The sequence below is a fragment of the Thunnus maccoyii genome, chromosome 22 (genome assembly GCF_910596095.1).
Source record: "Thunnus maccoyii chromosome 22, fThuMac1.1, whole genome shotgun sequence".
NCBI lineage: Eukaryota > Metazoa > Chordata > Actinopteri > Scombriformes > Scombridae > Thunnus > Thunnus maccoyii.
The window spans coordinates 16,049,889-16,065,547 of NC_056554.1; the positions used below are offsets into that span (position 1 = coordinate 16,049,889).

Below are 15,659 nucleotides of genomic sequence, written 5' to 3' on the forward strand. Positions count from 1 at the left end.
AGTATTCTAGAAATAATTCTAGAATAGAATTGTTCAAAGTTTTAGAGTATTTAATTCTATATTAAGAATATTCAAGAGAGAATTCTAGAATAGAATTGTTCAATCTTGAGAGTATTCCAAAATAGAATCGCCCAATTCTACAGAGTATTCTAGAACAGTAATCTGGTATTTTAGAGTATCCTAGAACACAGTTTGACACACTGATTTAAAACATGTATTTAGCTTTATAACTACCCTGAATCTACTGGTCTGTGTTGGCAGTGCAGAGTCACAGAGGCCACCTCTGGACACCTCCCTCCCTCAGGAACAAGTGAATAAGATGTGTTCCGATGTGTTGGAAAAACACTTGTAATAGTCCAGGTGTATGAGAGGATTGAGGACCGAGACCTGCAGTGCTACTGAAAAACGAGCACTCCACTGCGCTCCAGTTTGCGTCAAAACACATTAAAATATACCTGCAGCAATGAAAAAAAAGCCCTTGCTCTCACTCTCTGCTTCTCTTTTTCCTTCTTCTTCTTCCATCTGTCAGGCAGCAGCAGCAGCAGCAGGCAGTTGCCATGGCAACAGAAGCAGATGTTGAGGGGTTTCTCCTGTGTGATGGGATGTGAACTATTGACCTCAGCCTTTAAAAAAAGAGAAATGCCAGTAATGGATATGGATTTATGAGTGTATGTGCTGTAGCTATCTTGCCGCTAACGCAGCTTGGCACACCATATGCCACTGTATGCATTTTTTATGATGTGGGCCTACTTACTCACAGAGGTTGGACGGTTTCGTTCGCTCACGGGCTCTGGGGCTTTGCAGCAGTACACACACCTCCTGAACGTGATGACATGCAGGAATCTTTTATAAGCAGCGGGTTCAACTAAGACGAATGCCGCTCTAGACAGGGATTACTAATATGAGTATATTGAGGGAAAAAATACACTGTTATTCTGGCTTAGATATGAATAAAATGGCCTAACCTGCTACATGTGACTCATACACACAGCTGAACTGACTGTAGACCTAATTTGACAGACTAGGATGCATATATGCATTAATGGCTGCGGGCACGACTTGAGTCACAGCAATGCTACAGTAACCACAACGGCCTACTTCTGCATGCTTTCCACAGGCTACAACATGCAGACTGCAGGCTTTGCTTTGACGCTTTACATACACAGACACACACTTCACTGGCTGTTCTTACATGATTGTCTTATATTGTTTAACATTTACACCACTGTTTTTTTGCAGCAGACCGACATTGTAATCTGTCAAGTAACGCTTCATTGTCGGTTCACAATCGTTTACATATGCTACCTAGTATTGTTAAAAAGTGTTAGAACTGGCCTCAGGCTGCACTGTAGAAATAAACAACTACTTATAAGATGCCTTTTAATGCTGTATTACTTACCCAGGATGGTGTCTTCTTGTTGACATCTTGTCTTTGAGTGAATCCTGGCCAAGAAATTTTTCTGCTAGTAGTATCACTAGTTGCAACTAATGAAAAGATTTGTCTCTACTTTGCGCCAATTAAACAGCCAAATACATGACCAGATGCACTCCAAGATGACACATAGGGCCGTTTTCTCTGCTGCCGCCCCTATCAGCAGTAATCAGCAGGAAAACATTTTTTTTGTGCTTTGCAAGACTGTTACGAATCATTGTTACAATTAATTATGTTTTATGGTGTGACAACACTGTGGTTAAGGTCTGGCTAGGTTTAGGCACAAAAGCTACCACAGGGAAAGATCATGGTTTGGGTTAAAATGATCATTTTGTTAAGGTTTGAGAACCGTGGTGTGGGTTAAAGATATTAGCACAGGAAAGGAATTTTAATTATTTGTGGAGTTAATTATTTGCTGAGGACATATTTTGGCTCGGTGTGCAGCGAGGCCCTTTTCAGGCCTTCTGAGGCAGTGGCCCGAAGTCTGCAAAGCAAAATCTCCACTGCTCGCACAGCGTCCGAGTCCTTCCAGCACTGCATGCAGGCAGTAAAGCAGCACGTGGAAAAAGTGAAGACCTGTGCAGCCAACAACGATCCTGAGATGCCCCCTCTCTCCAGGACGAGCAAAAACCCCAGACATGACTTTATTCATAACACTGTCACCGTGCATTTACTGCTTGTTTATTAATTTCAGTCTCTATGTATGTGTGTGGGAGTCCGCATGTGTGCACACCTTGAATATCATACATGAGGCTATAAAGTAGAATCTCATAACTAAAATAGAAAAAAAAAGCCAAACTTTTAGATGACTGCTAGATTTCTCTGAGCCATTTGCTAAGAGGAAATAGTTTCTCTGTTATTTACTGTGGAAAGGCAACTTGAGGACAGTCTCGGCTGGAGGTTGGATCGGTGTGTACACTTTGCGTGTTGAGTCGTGTACTCAGTAGTGAGTCCCACCACAGCCGGCCTGTTCTGTTAGCCTCCCCACTCGTGCTGTCAGCGTGTGTGTCAGGTTTGCAAAAATGCACAAAGAGACAAACACCGATCACCTCTATCATGGGCCCGTCCACTGAGCCAATTATGTCCTCCCTCCCAGTCCCCCAACCCCAAGGCGTCTTATGCCCCACTTGTTCCCCCCCCCCCCCCCCCCCCCCCTCCCCCCCTCCCACCTTCTGACCTCGTCTTCATAACCTTGCATGTCCATTTGTACTCATCATGGTATTTCTTTCGTTCTGTTTCATCACACTGAAGCCTTTTTGGCCCATCTGCCAATTTCTTGAAGGAATTCATGTTTTGTTCCAACACTGTATTTGACTACTTAACTGTGCCTGCATCCATACAGACTAAAGAAGCAGAAAATACATGACAGGTGTTGGCAACAAAGGTCATTTATCTTTCAATTTAAACTTGGTGGTTGAGGGATTTGTTTTTATATTCTTTGTGGGAGCAACATCCTGCTCAAGGACATAATAAAAGACACACTGGGTTCTGCAGCTTGAAGTGGTGATCTTACCATTACGGGATTGCTTCTTTAATCTTGAGGTCATCCTACCCGTCGAATACGAAGTTTTTTTTGCCATGATAACAGCGCCTTTTCCTGGTACAGATCTAAATGGGAGGCCTTCTCAGAGGGAAGAAAGGAATGGTATTCATTTGAAAAAGGTGGCATTGACTCAAAAATGTGCCTTATAAGTAAACAAAATTGTACTGTTAAAAAAATAGAAAATAACTTATAATAATTACCAGTTTGCAGAGTCTAACACAGTCTGTTTTATCTGTATTTGACTTTATTAAAAGTACACTGAAGAACATGTAATGTTTTCATTAAGTAATTTGGCATGATAAGGTCACTGTGGAGCACAGAAAAGCTGGAAAAATGATAAAAGTATATATGTATTTACACAGGATGAATTATTTTGAGTCTTAAACAAACAATATGTTTAAATCAACTCAAGTCAAGGTTCACAGTGATTTGTAGAATACTAAGCCAACCACACATTGTGAAATAACATAAAGAGGAGTAATAGAAACACCAACAATATATGAATGATAAGCAGCTAATAAGGACTAAAGGCCAATGTTTTGCCTCCAGTTTCAATCCTACTTGGAATGTCGTAATGCAAGTCATGAACTGTGTGGACGTTGGACCTTTCATCAAGAAGAAAAGGCTTCTGGTGTTTGAGCAATAAAGAAAATCTATTACATTTTCTTTAGCCTTTCAATGAAGGGTGAGGTCTGGTGACTGAAGGGGCTTTGGACGGTGTTTAACTTCGTTCTGATGTTCATGAAGCAGGCGTGAAAATGAATGAAGAAAATCGGCATCATGTCCTGTAAAATAGCTTCAAATCGTGTTACGACCACACAGAGAAATGATCTGACCTGAAGGTGACCTTTGGCTCTCCGCACATGTAACCTGGTCTTGAAGTGGATAAAATGTCGACAAATAACTAATCAGATCGTGTTTCTTTATATGTTCACTGCTCAGCAAAGGTTGTTTTTCAGGTTGTGTGTCCTTGTGGCCTTGGATTCAAGATGTCTCCAAATACTGCAATAACATGCGATTTTGATACTGAGCCACAAAGGTGTTAGGGCAGCGCTGTGCTAAATCTTTCACGCTATATGTCTGTCAATTTCAAATTGTGACTTTTTAACCATGTAGTTAGTTCATTACTGGGCATGCACTGCAGCGAATCTCAATCTTATCAAGTCATTTTTGTCCAGAACGTCTTTTTTATTTTTCACAAATCAAAGAATCAACCTTTACAACCAATACAGATCAACTTGTTTCAAGAATTTTTCTTACTTTTCATTTATTTATCAGTGTCAATGCATATTAATTAACAACAATATGATATAAATGTGTCCAACTGAGCCAAAAGACATTTTTTTATCTGCAGTCCCTGGGCAGGTTTATGTTATACATTAAAAGAAACGTCATCCAAAAGAGGAAACAAGATGAATGAGTGGAACTCTAGCAAAAAACATCTGAAGAAATGTATCTTGAAACAAGACAGAATAAAGCAAGTTTATGTCAAGAAAAATTATTGTATAATTGATTCAAAAAAAGGTTATTTGAATTGAAAATAGGTTGGAAATATCTCACATTGGGGTTTTCTGTAGGATTAATTTTGCTTGTCCAGTTTGTGTGAATGTGCAGTATATGTACACACCATATAGAGTTTGTATCTAGATGTGTGTGTACAGTGTGTATGCTGACACAGTACAGATGTGTATACTGTAACTATGCAGGTTTATACATATTGTTATAATTTTCCTTATTAAAAAGCAATTAAACAACAATATATCTCACTGGATGGGCACATATGTTGTACACTTTAAAGCTTTTTGAGGCAAGTTGTATAAATAAAACTGATTTAACTTTTAGGACTGAATAATAAGTCCTATAATAAGCAACAAATACTTGGTAAAATGGGGAGTTTTGCAGTGTGGTCATCATTTATTTTTTGCTTGTGTGTATTTTTTTCTTTCTTTGCTCATAAACACTATAAAAGTGTAACTTGTCAGGCCTCTTTTCAAGCTAAAATAGCTACAATTTATCTCTTAAGTCATTTTATGTGGAGTTTCTGTGTTTTGGGGCGGGGGGTTTGGCTGCTTCTTATACAGTATTATTTCTCCAGACAGCATTCAGGCTGCAAACATTGTCTTTTTTAGACATGTGCATGCACATACGCTGCACACACTTGACCTAAGCAGAAATAAAATCGTACTTCCAAGATTGACTTCATTATACATACACAATTAATCTTTAATCTGCTCCTCACCTCCATCCAGAGCTGTGACACCCGCTCTCTGCCGGCCCATCAAACTTTCATAAGGGTAATCGAGATAAAACCAAAATGGAATAACTGCTCCTTCAGTATAATCCCGGAGGAAAGGTGAAAGAAAACGTTTTCAAGGTGTTACGAGGTGCCAGACGGCTCTCTGAATTAGCTTTTGCGCTCAAATGTGGAGCCCGACCATCCAGTGAATGGTATCGAGTGTAAGTGTTTTCCAATAGAATATTCTACGTGTGGCCTGAGGGAACGGATGGTATGTGTGTGTGTGTGTGTTTCCTGATGTTTAGGGTTAGATCTATTGTGCCTGAACTTGGACATTTTGTAATAACAATTGTTCTTTTTTTCAGGCGAGATTAAGAAAGTCAGGAGTTTAGATGCAGCAGTGTGTGTGTGTGTGTGTGTGTGTGTGTGTGTGCGTGCCATAAGTTTGCACAGCTATGTAATTCCCTGATAGTCTGTTATACGTTTTTTCTTTTTTTTTCTTTTTTTCCCTCAGTCTTATATAATGTAGCTCAGATAAGGTGAGCGGGTCATCCAAGGATCTGCAGGATTAGGCTCCCTGAGTGTGTGTGTGTGTGTGTGTGTGTGTGTGTGTGTGTGTTAAAAGAAAAAATACATGTACAAAACATCACGGCATGATGTGAATACACAAAAATAAACGCTGCCCAAGGGTGTACATTCATTCATGTGTGCATCTCTGCAGTGCATCCACATGCATTAAATAATGAGCAAAACATGGCATGGAGTTCATACTGTACAGATAGGACACTGCGTTCACCGCTAGAGAGCGCACGTCCTCTGTGAACTTTTGACCCCCGCTGCTGGGCATTCAGACAATATCACATCTGTTATTACGTGATCTCGCTTTGATTAATTAGGCGAACACGATGGTACGCACTGACTCTATCATCCTCCCGAATGAGGGCAGATCAAGACGGACAATTAAAGAGGCAAAGCAAACGGAGAAGTGATGCAAATCGACAAACTATGAAACAGAGGAGAAAGACAGAAGAGAGAGAGAGAGAGAGAGAGAGAGAGAGAGAGAGAGAGAGAGAGAGAGAGAGAGAGAGAGAGAGAAGGGGAATGTGGGTGGAGAAGGAGAGGAGAGAGGAGCTGACAGGTGTGGTCATAGATAGTTTGACACCCAAAGACATGCTGCTCTGACTGTGTGGATTAAAACACACAGCAGATCGCCGTCTTTCACATCTGACCCCGGGTCTGTGCATCTATCCTGACTTCTGCCACATCAATCTTTTCCTCTTTTAACTCTCTCTTGCCCACGTTCTGCGCTGCCAGGCTAAAGTCACTGACTTGATTCTCCTTTTTCCCTCTTCCTTCCCCTCCTGCTCTCTTTCCTCCCGCCGTTCCTCAGCCTTCAGGCGTCTCCCACCATGAGCTGATCAGAGGACGCTCACTTAGGACCAGAACTGTTCATCATCATCCCCTCTTCTTGCATCCTGACCTTCCGCTGAACTCGCCTCACAGTGCGAAGGAGGCCACTGAGGCAGAGAAGCAAAATGTCAAAGACGAGTTGCAAAAGCTGCAGGTTTCGACTTTCTCGCATCCTCTGCCTTTTAGTTTGGCTCCTGGCTGGATTGCAGTACTTTTGGACTTGCTTTGCTTAATAGTGCAGACAGTTTTTAAGATAATTTCCATTTAATATAGAAAATTAAATGTTTTCAAGATGGTCAAGGCTCACTACAGTGTTCCTCTTTGCACCAAATGTCCAGAATGTGTTTAGGCAGCTTATCTGAGAACAAGTGCAACCAAAAATATTTGTAGGACATCACAGAGGAGAGGTTCTGCCTTTTGCACATAGTAAAAAATACAATATTTTATTCATGCTGCAAGATACACAGCATGTCGCTTTCATTGTCAAAGCCCTCCTCAGATATCTCACTGAATAAATAAAATCCATATATATGTATTTCTTTTACAGCAAGTGGAAGTAAACCCATCATATCTGCTTGATGCCTTATGCGATGTCTTGTGTCTTGATAAAAGAGTGAATTACAGTGCTGAAAAATGATTCTCTGTGGAGGAATCATAACTCATTCAGCCATAAGAGGGAGGCTAAACACATAAAAGATCAAATACAGTATGCCAGCTGTACATACACAGTTTAATGTGGTGTATGAAATTGCTTTAGGTACAGGTTGAGTTAAAATTTTGCCAATGTAAATGTTTAAAATGGGTGGGTTTTTTTCATTATTACAGCATCTTTTTCAGCATTTGGAAAAAAGATGTGACCTCAAATTATGTTAAAATATCCTTCATCATCTGCATGCGGTCATCTCAAATTAAAGAAATTAAAGGTTACTTCAACTTCAGTCTATACTTTTTATAGTTTTGCAAACTCTTTTGCATGTTTTAGTGGAGTATACATTTCACTCCGCTCATTTAGGTTCTTTACTGTGTGCCGTGCTTGATATGAATACTGTGAGTTTGATTTGCAACACGCTCTGACAGCTGCTAGCACAGGACTCGATCAACCAATCCTCTCCGTCGCCGCCAGCCTCTCGGCCAATAGGACAACACGGCGCCCGCGGGGGGTGTGTCTCATTAGCTAGATTCCAGGACCTGGCTCTGGCCCACTAGACGCACTCAGCCGGAAAGGATGCAGTCCAGAGGGGGATTCATCATCTGCAGCATCGTCTCCTCTTCCTCCCTCTGTGTCCCCCCCCCCTCCTCCTCTTCAGGAGAGGAGAGGGCACGGGGAGGTGAGGAAGAAGAACACACAGAGAAGTATAAAACTGAAAGAATTTTGAAAAATTTCCCTCTAGTTTTTGTTGAAAAACTGTTTTTTAGTACTGCGATTTCCTAAATTCACACACTGATAGTCGATGCTTGTTGCAAGATCAGCTTAAGTTTAAGTGTTTGTTCTCTCAGACAGGAACATTTTTCGCTTTTGTGTCCGTCCAACTATTCTTGGTGCAGACTAAATAATTGTTTTTGAGGATAAAATTGTTTTTGTTCTTGAAAAGTACAGACTAAACAGGTATTTTTTCCTCACAATAGATGTGTATTTTTTGAAGTGAAACCAGTAAATCAGAATGAACAATTGGCTCATCAACAGTCAATGCCTATTCTCTTTTTTTCAGCTTTTTTTCAGCTTAAGTTTAAATGTCCGTTCTTGCAAACACCTCTTTACCCCAGCAGGAACATTTTGTGCTTTTGTGGCATTATATTTGCTCCAACTGTTTTAGGTACAAACTCCAGAGCACCCGTGCAGGACTGTGGGTTTATGTAACTGGTCGGAGTGGGCTATCTGATTCTGAAAGGCTACTGTTATCTAAATGTACCCCCCGAGTGGCGGCCGAAGCAGATCTGTAACTCCTAACGGTCCATCGGGTTTGATATAAATACTCACCCTTGAAGGACCAGCGTTGACCTTTGCTGCCTTCATCATGTAAATATCTACCTGTCCGCCACAACAGAGGTCAACTCAGCCTTTTCCAGCTACTCCCTGATCACTGGCATCTCCAAAAAAAGGAGTGAACAAACTTTATGCCCTAAAGTATTTTGGGAAGTTGGAATAAAATACACAAGAAAAGGAATTACAAATAACAGGTGGCTTATTAGAAAGTTGTGCAAATAGAGGACTTTACGTAATTCAAGGTGAATCAACGGAGTAGGTTGTCTTTTGTCATTAGACATAAAAGAAAAAGAAAAATAAGTTAAAATCAAACTATCACAGTGACAAAAATGAACAATTGAAGCAAGACACACTTTGATTGAAACTTATTCAAAAAGACATCTCACATGAATGAATCAACCTCCAACACAGCGAACAAAGTAATTATGTTTTTGAGAATAAAATCCTTTTTGTTTATCAAAATACTGACTTCTAGGTATTTTTTCTCACAATGGATCTTGTCTTTATAATGAAACCCATATTTTTTTTTCCCTACCTCCACCCAAAAGCACACTCAGAACATGATTTATCATAAACTACCACCAGACTGCGGTGCTAATTACAGCGAGTCAAAAATAAACCTGGAGTATTAAAGCCACTTGAATATTAATGGAGGTGTTAAAGCGGAATCACATTTATTTCCTTCCTGGGTCAAGTACTGAAAAGACAAAACATTGTTGGAAAGACCATTATTCAAATGAGAGTGCACAGACCTTAATAGAAATCAGCCGAACCATTAACTTCTGTTTTACCACAGCCTAGTAATTTTGTTTCCAACATTTGTAGACATGATTGACTGTGCCGTTGCTGTCTATTGTAGTGCATGTAAATGTGGCCCCATCTATATTTCCCAAAAAGCCTCATTCAGGACCTTAAAAGGCTCCAAATAAAGATAAATCAGGGTTACCATGTTGCCTTAATCTGAACTAATGCCAGCTAAAACCGAAATGAGTGCCCAAGAGTGGTTTCATCAGTCACGGTTTGCACCATTCAGAGTGACAAAGCTGATATGTAACAAGGATTCACCTCTGAACTAACAGATATAGCGGCGATTTTTTGTTTCCTGAAGAGATGGTTTATGGCCTTGAATGGAGAGAAGAAAGAGCTTGATGGCTGTTGGTGTCATAGTTCACTTAAAAAACACATTTCACATGTTCATCCTTTTCAAATGCTCACGCTTAAACCCTTCTGACTTGGCCGTTAGTCAACTTTTACATCATCACTTTGACCGGCTGAGGTCAAGGAATGTGTTTTTGTAAAAGAGATTTTAAAAAAACATCAATGTACTGTGTATCTTCTTGTTCCAGCGCTTCACTGAAGCTATGAAATTCCAACATTAAGTGAAATATTCAAACCTAAGACACCATTTTAGGCCACATCAAAATGAAAAGGTATTCTGAATGACGAATGCATCTTTTCAAAGGAATAGTTTGACATTTTAAGAGATTCGCTTTCTTCCTGAGAGTTAAATGAGCAGATTGATACTACTTTTATGTCTATACCGTAAATAAGAAGCTAAATGCAAAGCTGGAGCCATGGTTAGCTTAGCTTAGCACAAAGACTAGAAACAGGGGGAAACAGCTAGCCTGGCTCTGTCCAAATGTTAGAAAATCTGCCTTCCAGCACCTCTCAAGCTCACTGATTAACACATTATGTCTTGTTTGTTTAATTCATGCAAAAAAACAAAGTGTAAAAACGACAGATTGTGGCTTTACAGGGTGTTATGTGCTGCAGTCTCTTTGCTAAGCTAAGCTAACTGGCTGCTGGCTTCATATTTACAGTACAGACATGAAAGTAGTATCTATCTGTTTATCTGTTTAATAATATTTGACTGTGATGACAGACCAAAACTTTTTGTCTTGTACGGTTGATGAGGTTGACTTGGAACAGCCTGAAACATTTTAAAATTAAACCACTAATGACTTGCAGAAAATCACCGTGCACTATGTAATCAGTCCCAACTTATGATCAATAAATCATGTGTTGTTTTACTATAAATGAGTGATGTGATGATAAATCTAAGGGTTTAAAAATGAAAAGGGGTGTTGCTTATGACATATTATGGCCGAGTTTGTCGGATACCTGCTATCTTTAAAACATTATGCTAAAATATATGAAAATTATGTCTGCATCAACTGCAATTTAACAACTTTTTTTTTCTTAATTTTTCTCCTTTGAAACCAGTCCCACCCTGCAGAGATGATCAAAGAAGCAGGGATCCATCTTGACACAACACCCTCTCATCTCGCCTCCAAAGGCGGCTCACAATGAATGGACAGATTAAAAAACATTGCTGCCACGTTTGATACAGACCAGCACTCACACTCCATAATTATTAGCCTGATGATTGCACACGAGCGTTTTTGGATGTTGCATCTGGCTCCGTGGATGATGGAAGTTGTTGTATGTATCCACTTGCGTTTTCCCGGCTGTCAAAAATTGCATTCTGAGAAAGCCGTACTCCTCTCATCAAGACTCATAATTTACTTGTCAAAGCAGGAGTCCTCTCAGCGTGCTGGAGGCTCCCTGGGGTTATAATTGCGAGAAGGTTTGGTTCTCCTGAAATGCCTCCAGTCAAGATGGAGCACAGGCCTGCTAGTCAGGCTTTGTGTAGCCTACTCTTCCTTTTAAAAGTAGCCATTTACACAGAAAATTGTAAAACATAGTTTAAAAAAAAAACACATTTGACTAGCTTCACTATACTTTCACCATCAACTCCCTGTCATCAGTGACTTTCAACACTGATTACTGCAGTGCTGGGAGAGTAATCTCTACACTGACACAAGGTCCCCATCTTGTGGAGAGAGTGTGTAAGTCAGTCTCTCATGAGTGGTGACAGTGCAGGTCAGCTAAGGTTCATCTGAAAAATCGTTTGTATTTGCAGCTCATTCATAATTTTATATGATTTATTGGCAATGAAAAAGTAATATGAATCACTCAGTATGTCAAATTAAGTCAAGTACTGTACTTAAGTACAATTTTGAAGTTGAGTATTTCCATTTTCTGCTGTTATATATTCCTACAGAGTTAAATATTGTACTTTTTACTCCTTACTTACTTGTCATTGCGGCCTTTAGTCATGTTTCAGATGTTTATGTGTTGTTTGCAGTTTTTAGCACCTTCTAAACTTCTCAGATGTTTTTCATTAAAGTCCCCCTCCACTAAAAAATGTGTTTCGTTTATCATTACTTCAGTTGGGTGTCTTAGCTTCTCTGCGCTCGCCTTAAATCTGAGTTGGACGCATGTACCTACAAGCAAGATTTGTGACATTACAACTAGGCTGGAGGCAATCCGGGTCCAGCTACTTACACGAGTGTGATGTGGAAACTTGAAGCCTCCAGTGCACAAACACTGAGAATCGACTTTACAGTGAAGTAGGAGACATCTTGTGTCCAGCAATTAAACTTTTGAAATGTGTTTTGCATTTTTTTTCAATGAGGGAGACGGAGTAGGTCCAATTTTAAGGATTTTAATTAGATAATTGAACTTCTTTTGTGGAAAAACCGTATTAGACACAAATTATTATTCAAAACAGAGTATTTTTATTTGTCTTAAAACATGTCTAGAGCCCAAAGAGGTAAAACTCTTCAGTATTTCACAAAAGTTAAACATAAATTTGTGTAGAAGGACTTTGTTTTATATTTTTCCTACTCCATTAATCATCTCGTGGCTCCTAAGATTGGGAGCAACTGACCTAAAATACTTCTGTCCTTTCATTTAAGTAGGATTTAAAATACAGTACTTTCACTTGTATATCTACATTGTGGTATTGGTACTTTTGCTTAAATAAAGGACATAAGTACTTCTTCCACCACTGGTTAAATTTATTTAAAAATGTTCACATAACAGGATGAAAAACATTATCTTACATGAAAATTCATACAATCTTTTTACACTTAAAGCTACTCTTCGCTGTTCAGAGTCACTATATCCTCCATCTTCTCAAATAATCCCTCAGTCACAGAGTTGCTTTTCTTACTGGTTAGCACGTGATACCTGCCCCCGCATCTCTTTACGAGTTCAATTAGCTCCCCGTTCCTCTCAATGTGCTGATCTGCGTTTGTCCCAAAAGTTTCCCCCCATGTGAACAGCACCAGTGTGCGCTGCCAGATCTCTTCCCCCAACAAACTCATGTGTTCCTCCACTGCTGTCCTGTATTTCTTTGTGCAGGTCAAGAAGGCCGGCATGAGCAGGAGGACAACGTGAGGTCCTGGGCGACACCAGGAGATACAATCGAGAATGCTTTTCCTTTGCGCCGTGTCGGTTGGATCTGGTCCATCTCGCCACTTCAAACCGAGCGGTTCTGCGACAGCAAGGCGCCGTCCAGCTATCTGACCTCTCCAAGGCCTGAATGTAGACCCGTTGAGTTTGGACACCTCTCCGCCCAGGATGGTAACTCCAGCTGGGGAGTGAGATGACCAGCTCTCCCCTAACACCACCACCCTCAAATCAGTCCCAAGAGTGTTGTTTGAGCTTCTGTGACCCGGACTTGAAGATAACACCTTGAAATCTCTTGTGACCTTTACACTTTCCGGTTCCTTTCCAGCCATCTCCATCCCTTTGAGTGTTTCTAGGTGACAGTTACCGCTTTCTGTAACTGATGAAGCTGCTTTCATCCTCTGATCCTCCCTTTCCTTTCCATCTTTATCTGACTCTCTTCCTTTCCCCTTTTCCTTCCTCTCTTGCTCGTCTTCCACGCTGACGTCTTCGTACATTGAACACAAATCGTCCACTGTGGCTGTCAGATCAAAAGAATCCGTCTTGCGTGCTCTCTCACCGTCGTCAACCTCATGTTGCTCTCTTCTGTGCAACTCTGCCTCTCTATCTTCAAGATTCTGCTGCCATTTTCTCATTTTTTCAATCGACGTCTTTAAATTTCTCTCCCTGCTCTGCAGTTCTTCCTTCAGCAAAGCCATGCCTCGCCTGATGTCATCTAACTCCTGCGTCGTAGAGTTCACGTGCTCGTTTCGCATCTGCAACTCTGACTTCCAGTTGAGCAGCTCCTGTTCTTCATTTCTTAAGTAATACTCTCTATCTTTTAGCTCTTTCCCCTGATCCTTCAGCCCTTTCACCTTCTTTTGAAGGTCTTGACCGTGAGAACTTAGCTCTTTCTGTTTGCCCTCCAGAGCTCCGAGCAAGCTTTCTAGCTCCCTTTCCATTTTCTGGACATTCTCTGCTCTGATGTTCACATCTTTCTCGTATTTATCCTTTTCTTCTAGCTCTTTCTGTTTTATCTTTAGACCTGCTTCCCATTTTTGAAGTTCTTGTTCCTTACTGTCAAGCTTTCCCTCTTTTTCAACAAGCGTTTCCTCTTTCGCCTCGAGTTCATGCCCTCTTTTGCTCAACTCTTCCTCGTGCCTACTCAGCTCCTTTTCCCTTTCCTCTGCCTCTCTTTCCCTTTTCAAGAATTCCTCCTCAGTTTCCTCATCTTTCTTTTTGACCTCGCTTTGTTTCTCCATCAGCTGTTTCTGGAAATGCTCTCTCAGCTCATTCATCTGCCTCTCGGCCTCGCCTTCTCTCTCTTTCAACCCTTCTATCTCTACTTTTAATACATCATTAGCCTCTTTTAAAGCCCTGACCTCCTGATCTCTCTCTTCAAGAACGCCTTGGATTTCAGATTCTACGCTTTTCACCTGTTCTTCACAACCCCTGAGATGTTTTCTAACCTCTTCTTCGCTCTCCTTCTTTAGCTCCTCACACTTTATCCTCAGATTGTCCGCCTCTTTTCTCATCTTCTCATTTTGCTCCTGCAGCTCCTCAACTCTCTTTTGGCTTTCCTCGTATTTCCCAGTGACATCCAAAATGCTTTGCCGACTTTCTTCCTCCAGACGACTCATAGCGCTGTCCTTTTCCTTCACAACTGATTCCATGCTCTCGTTTCTTCTTTCTAGCTCCTTTTCATACTCCTGAATCATGCTGGTCATCTCCTTTTCCATCCTGATGGTGAGCTCCTTCAGCTCTGACTTTGCATGCTCGATCGTGAGCCTCAGTTGGACGAGCTCTTTCTCGTTTTCTTTGTCTCTCTGCCTCAGGCAATCAAGCTCCTCTTCTTTCTCCTGTAGTTTGTCCGTAATCTCAGCATCTTTTTGCCTCTCCTGCTCTGTGTGACGTTGCTGTATCTCGATGATGCTGGAGCTTTGGTTTTCATAGCTTTCTCTCAGCTGTTCAATTTCTTTCAGGTAGTTTGCACTTGTCGTCTTTGCCTCCTCGATCTCAGTTTCTCTCTGCGCAAGAAGACGTTTCGCTTGCGTTATTTCTTTGGTTTTCTTGTCGATGATTTCGATCAATTTGTTCATCTCTTTCTCTCCGTTCTCATCCCTTTTTCTCTGCTCCTCCCTCCATCTCGTCTCCCTGGCGTCGGCCTGCTGTTTATTACTTTCAATCTCAGTCTCCTTTTCTTTTAGTTTTCTCTCCATTTCGTTTGAGAGCTGGAATTTCATCTCCTCCATCTCTCTTTCTCTGTCTTGCAGTCTTTGCTCTGCCTCTTTCTTTTGATTTAGAATAATTTCTCCTCTCTCTTCTTCTTTTCTTTCCAAGATTTCATCGACGTCCTTTATGTGCTGCTTTAACTTTTCTATCGCTCGTTCTTTTTCTTGCAGTTTCTGCTCCATCTGCTTCTTGTGATTTAAGTTTTCTTTTTCTCTCGCCTCTTCTGTGTGTCGCAGTTTTTTCTCAAGTTCTTTTAAGTTCTCTTTTATCGCTTCTACTTCCTGCTCTTTTTCTTCCCATCTTTGCTCCATTTCTGTCTTGTAATTTAAAAGATCTTTCTCTTTCTCGTCCTTTTCTTGCAGCTTTTCCATCATTTGTTTGACCTCCAGTTTCCTTTCATCAATTTCTTTTTCCTTCTCTTCCAGTCTTTGCTCCATTTCTTTTTTGTCATTTAAAAGATCTTTTTCTTTCTCCTCCTTCTGTTGCAGCTTTTCCGTCATTTGTTTAACATTCAGTTTCCTTTCCTCAAGTTCTTTTTCCTTTTCTTCCAGTATTTGCTCCATTTCTTTCTTATAATTTAAATGCT

General features: G+C 40.6%; 1 protein-coding gene and 1 long non-coding RNA gene across 2 annotated transcripts; both read right to left on the reverse strand.

The window, feature by feature from the left end:
- Positions 1-545: 545 nt before the first annotated feature.
- LOC121889081 lies at positions 546-1,463 on the reverse strand. Its single transcript, XR_006093423.1, has 3 exons — positions 1,400-1,463; positions 755-819; positions 546-623 (listed from the first exon to the last, which is right to left on the reverse strand). It is a non-coding gene; the product is annotated as an uncharacterized LOC121889081 (long non-coding RNA).
- Positions 1,464-12,225: 10,762 nt separating this feature from the next.
- LOC121889242 (trichohyalin-like) lies at positions 12,226-15,536 on the reverse strand. The gene has a single exon (XM_042401056.1). It carries the CDS (start codon positions 15,508-15,510, stop codon positions 12,547-12,549), a length of 2,964 nt encoding a protein of 987 aa, XP_042256990.1. The 5' UTR covers positions 15,511-15,536; the 3' UTR covers positions 12,226-12,546.
- Positions 15,537-15,659: the final 123 nt, after the last annotated feature.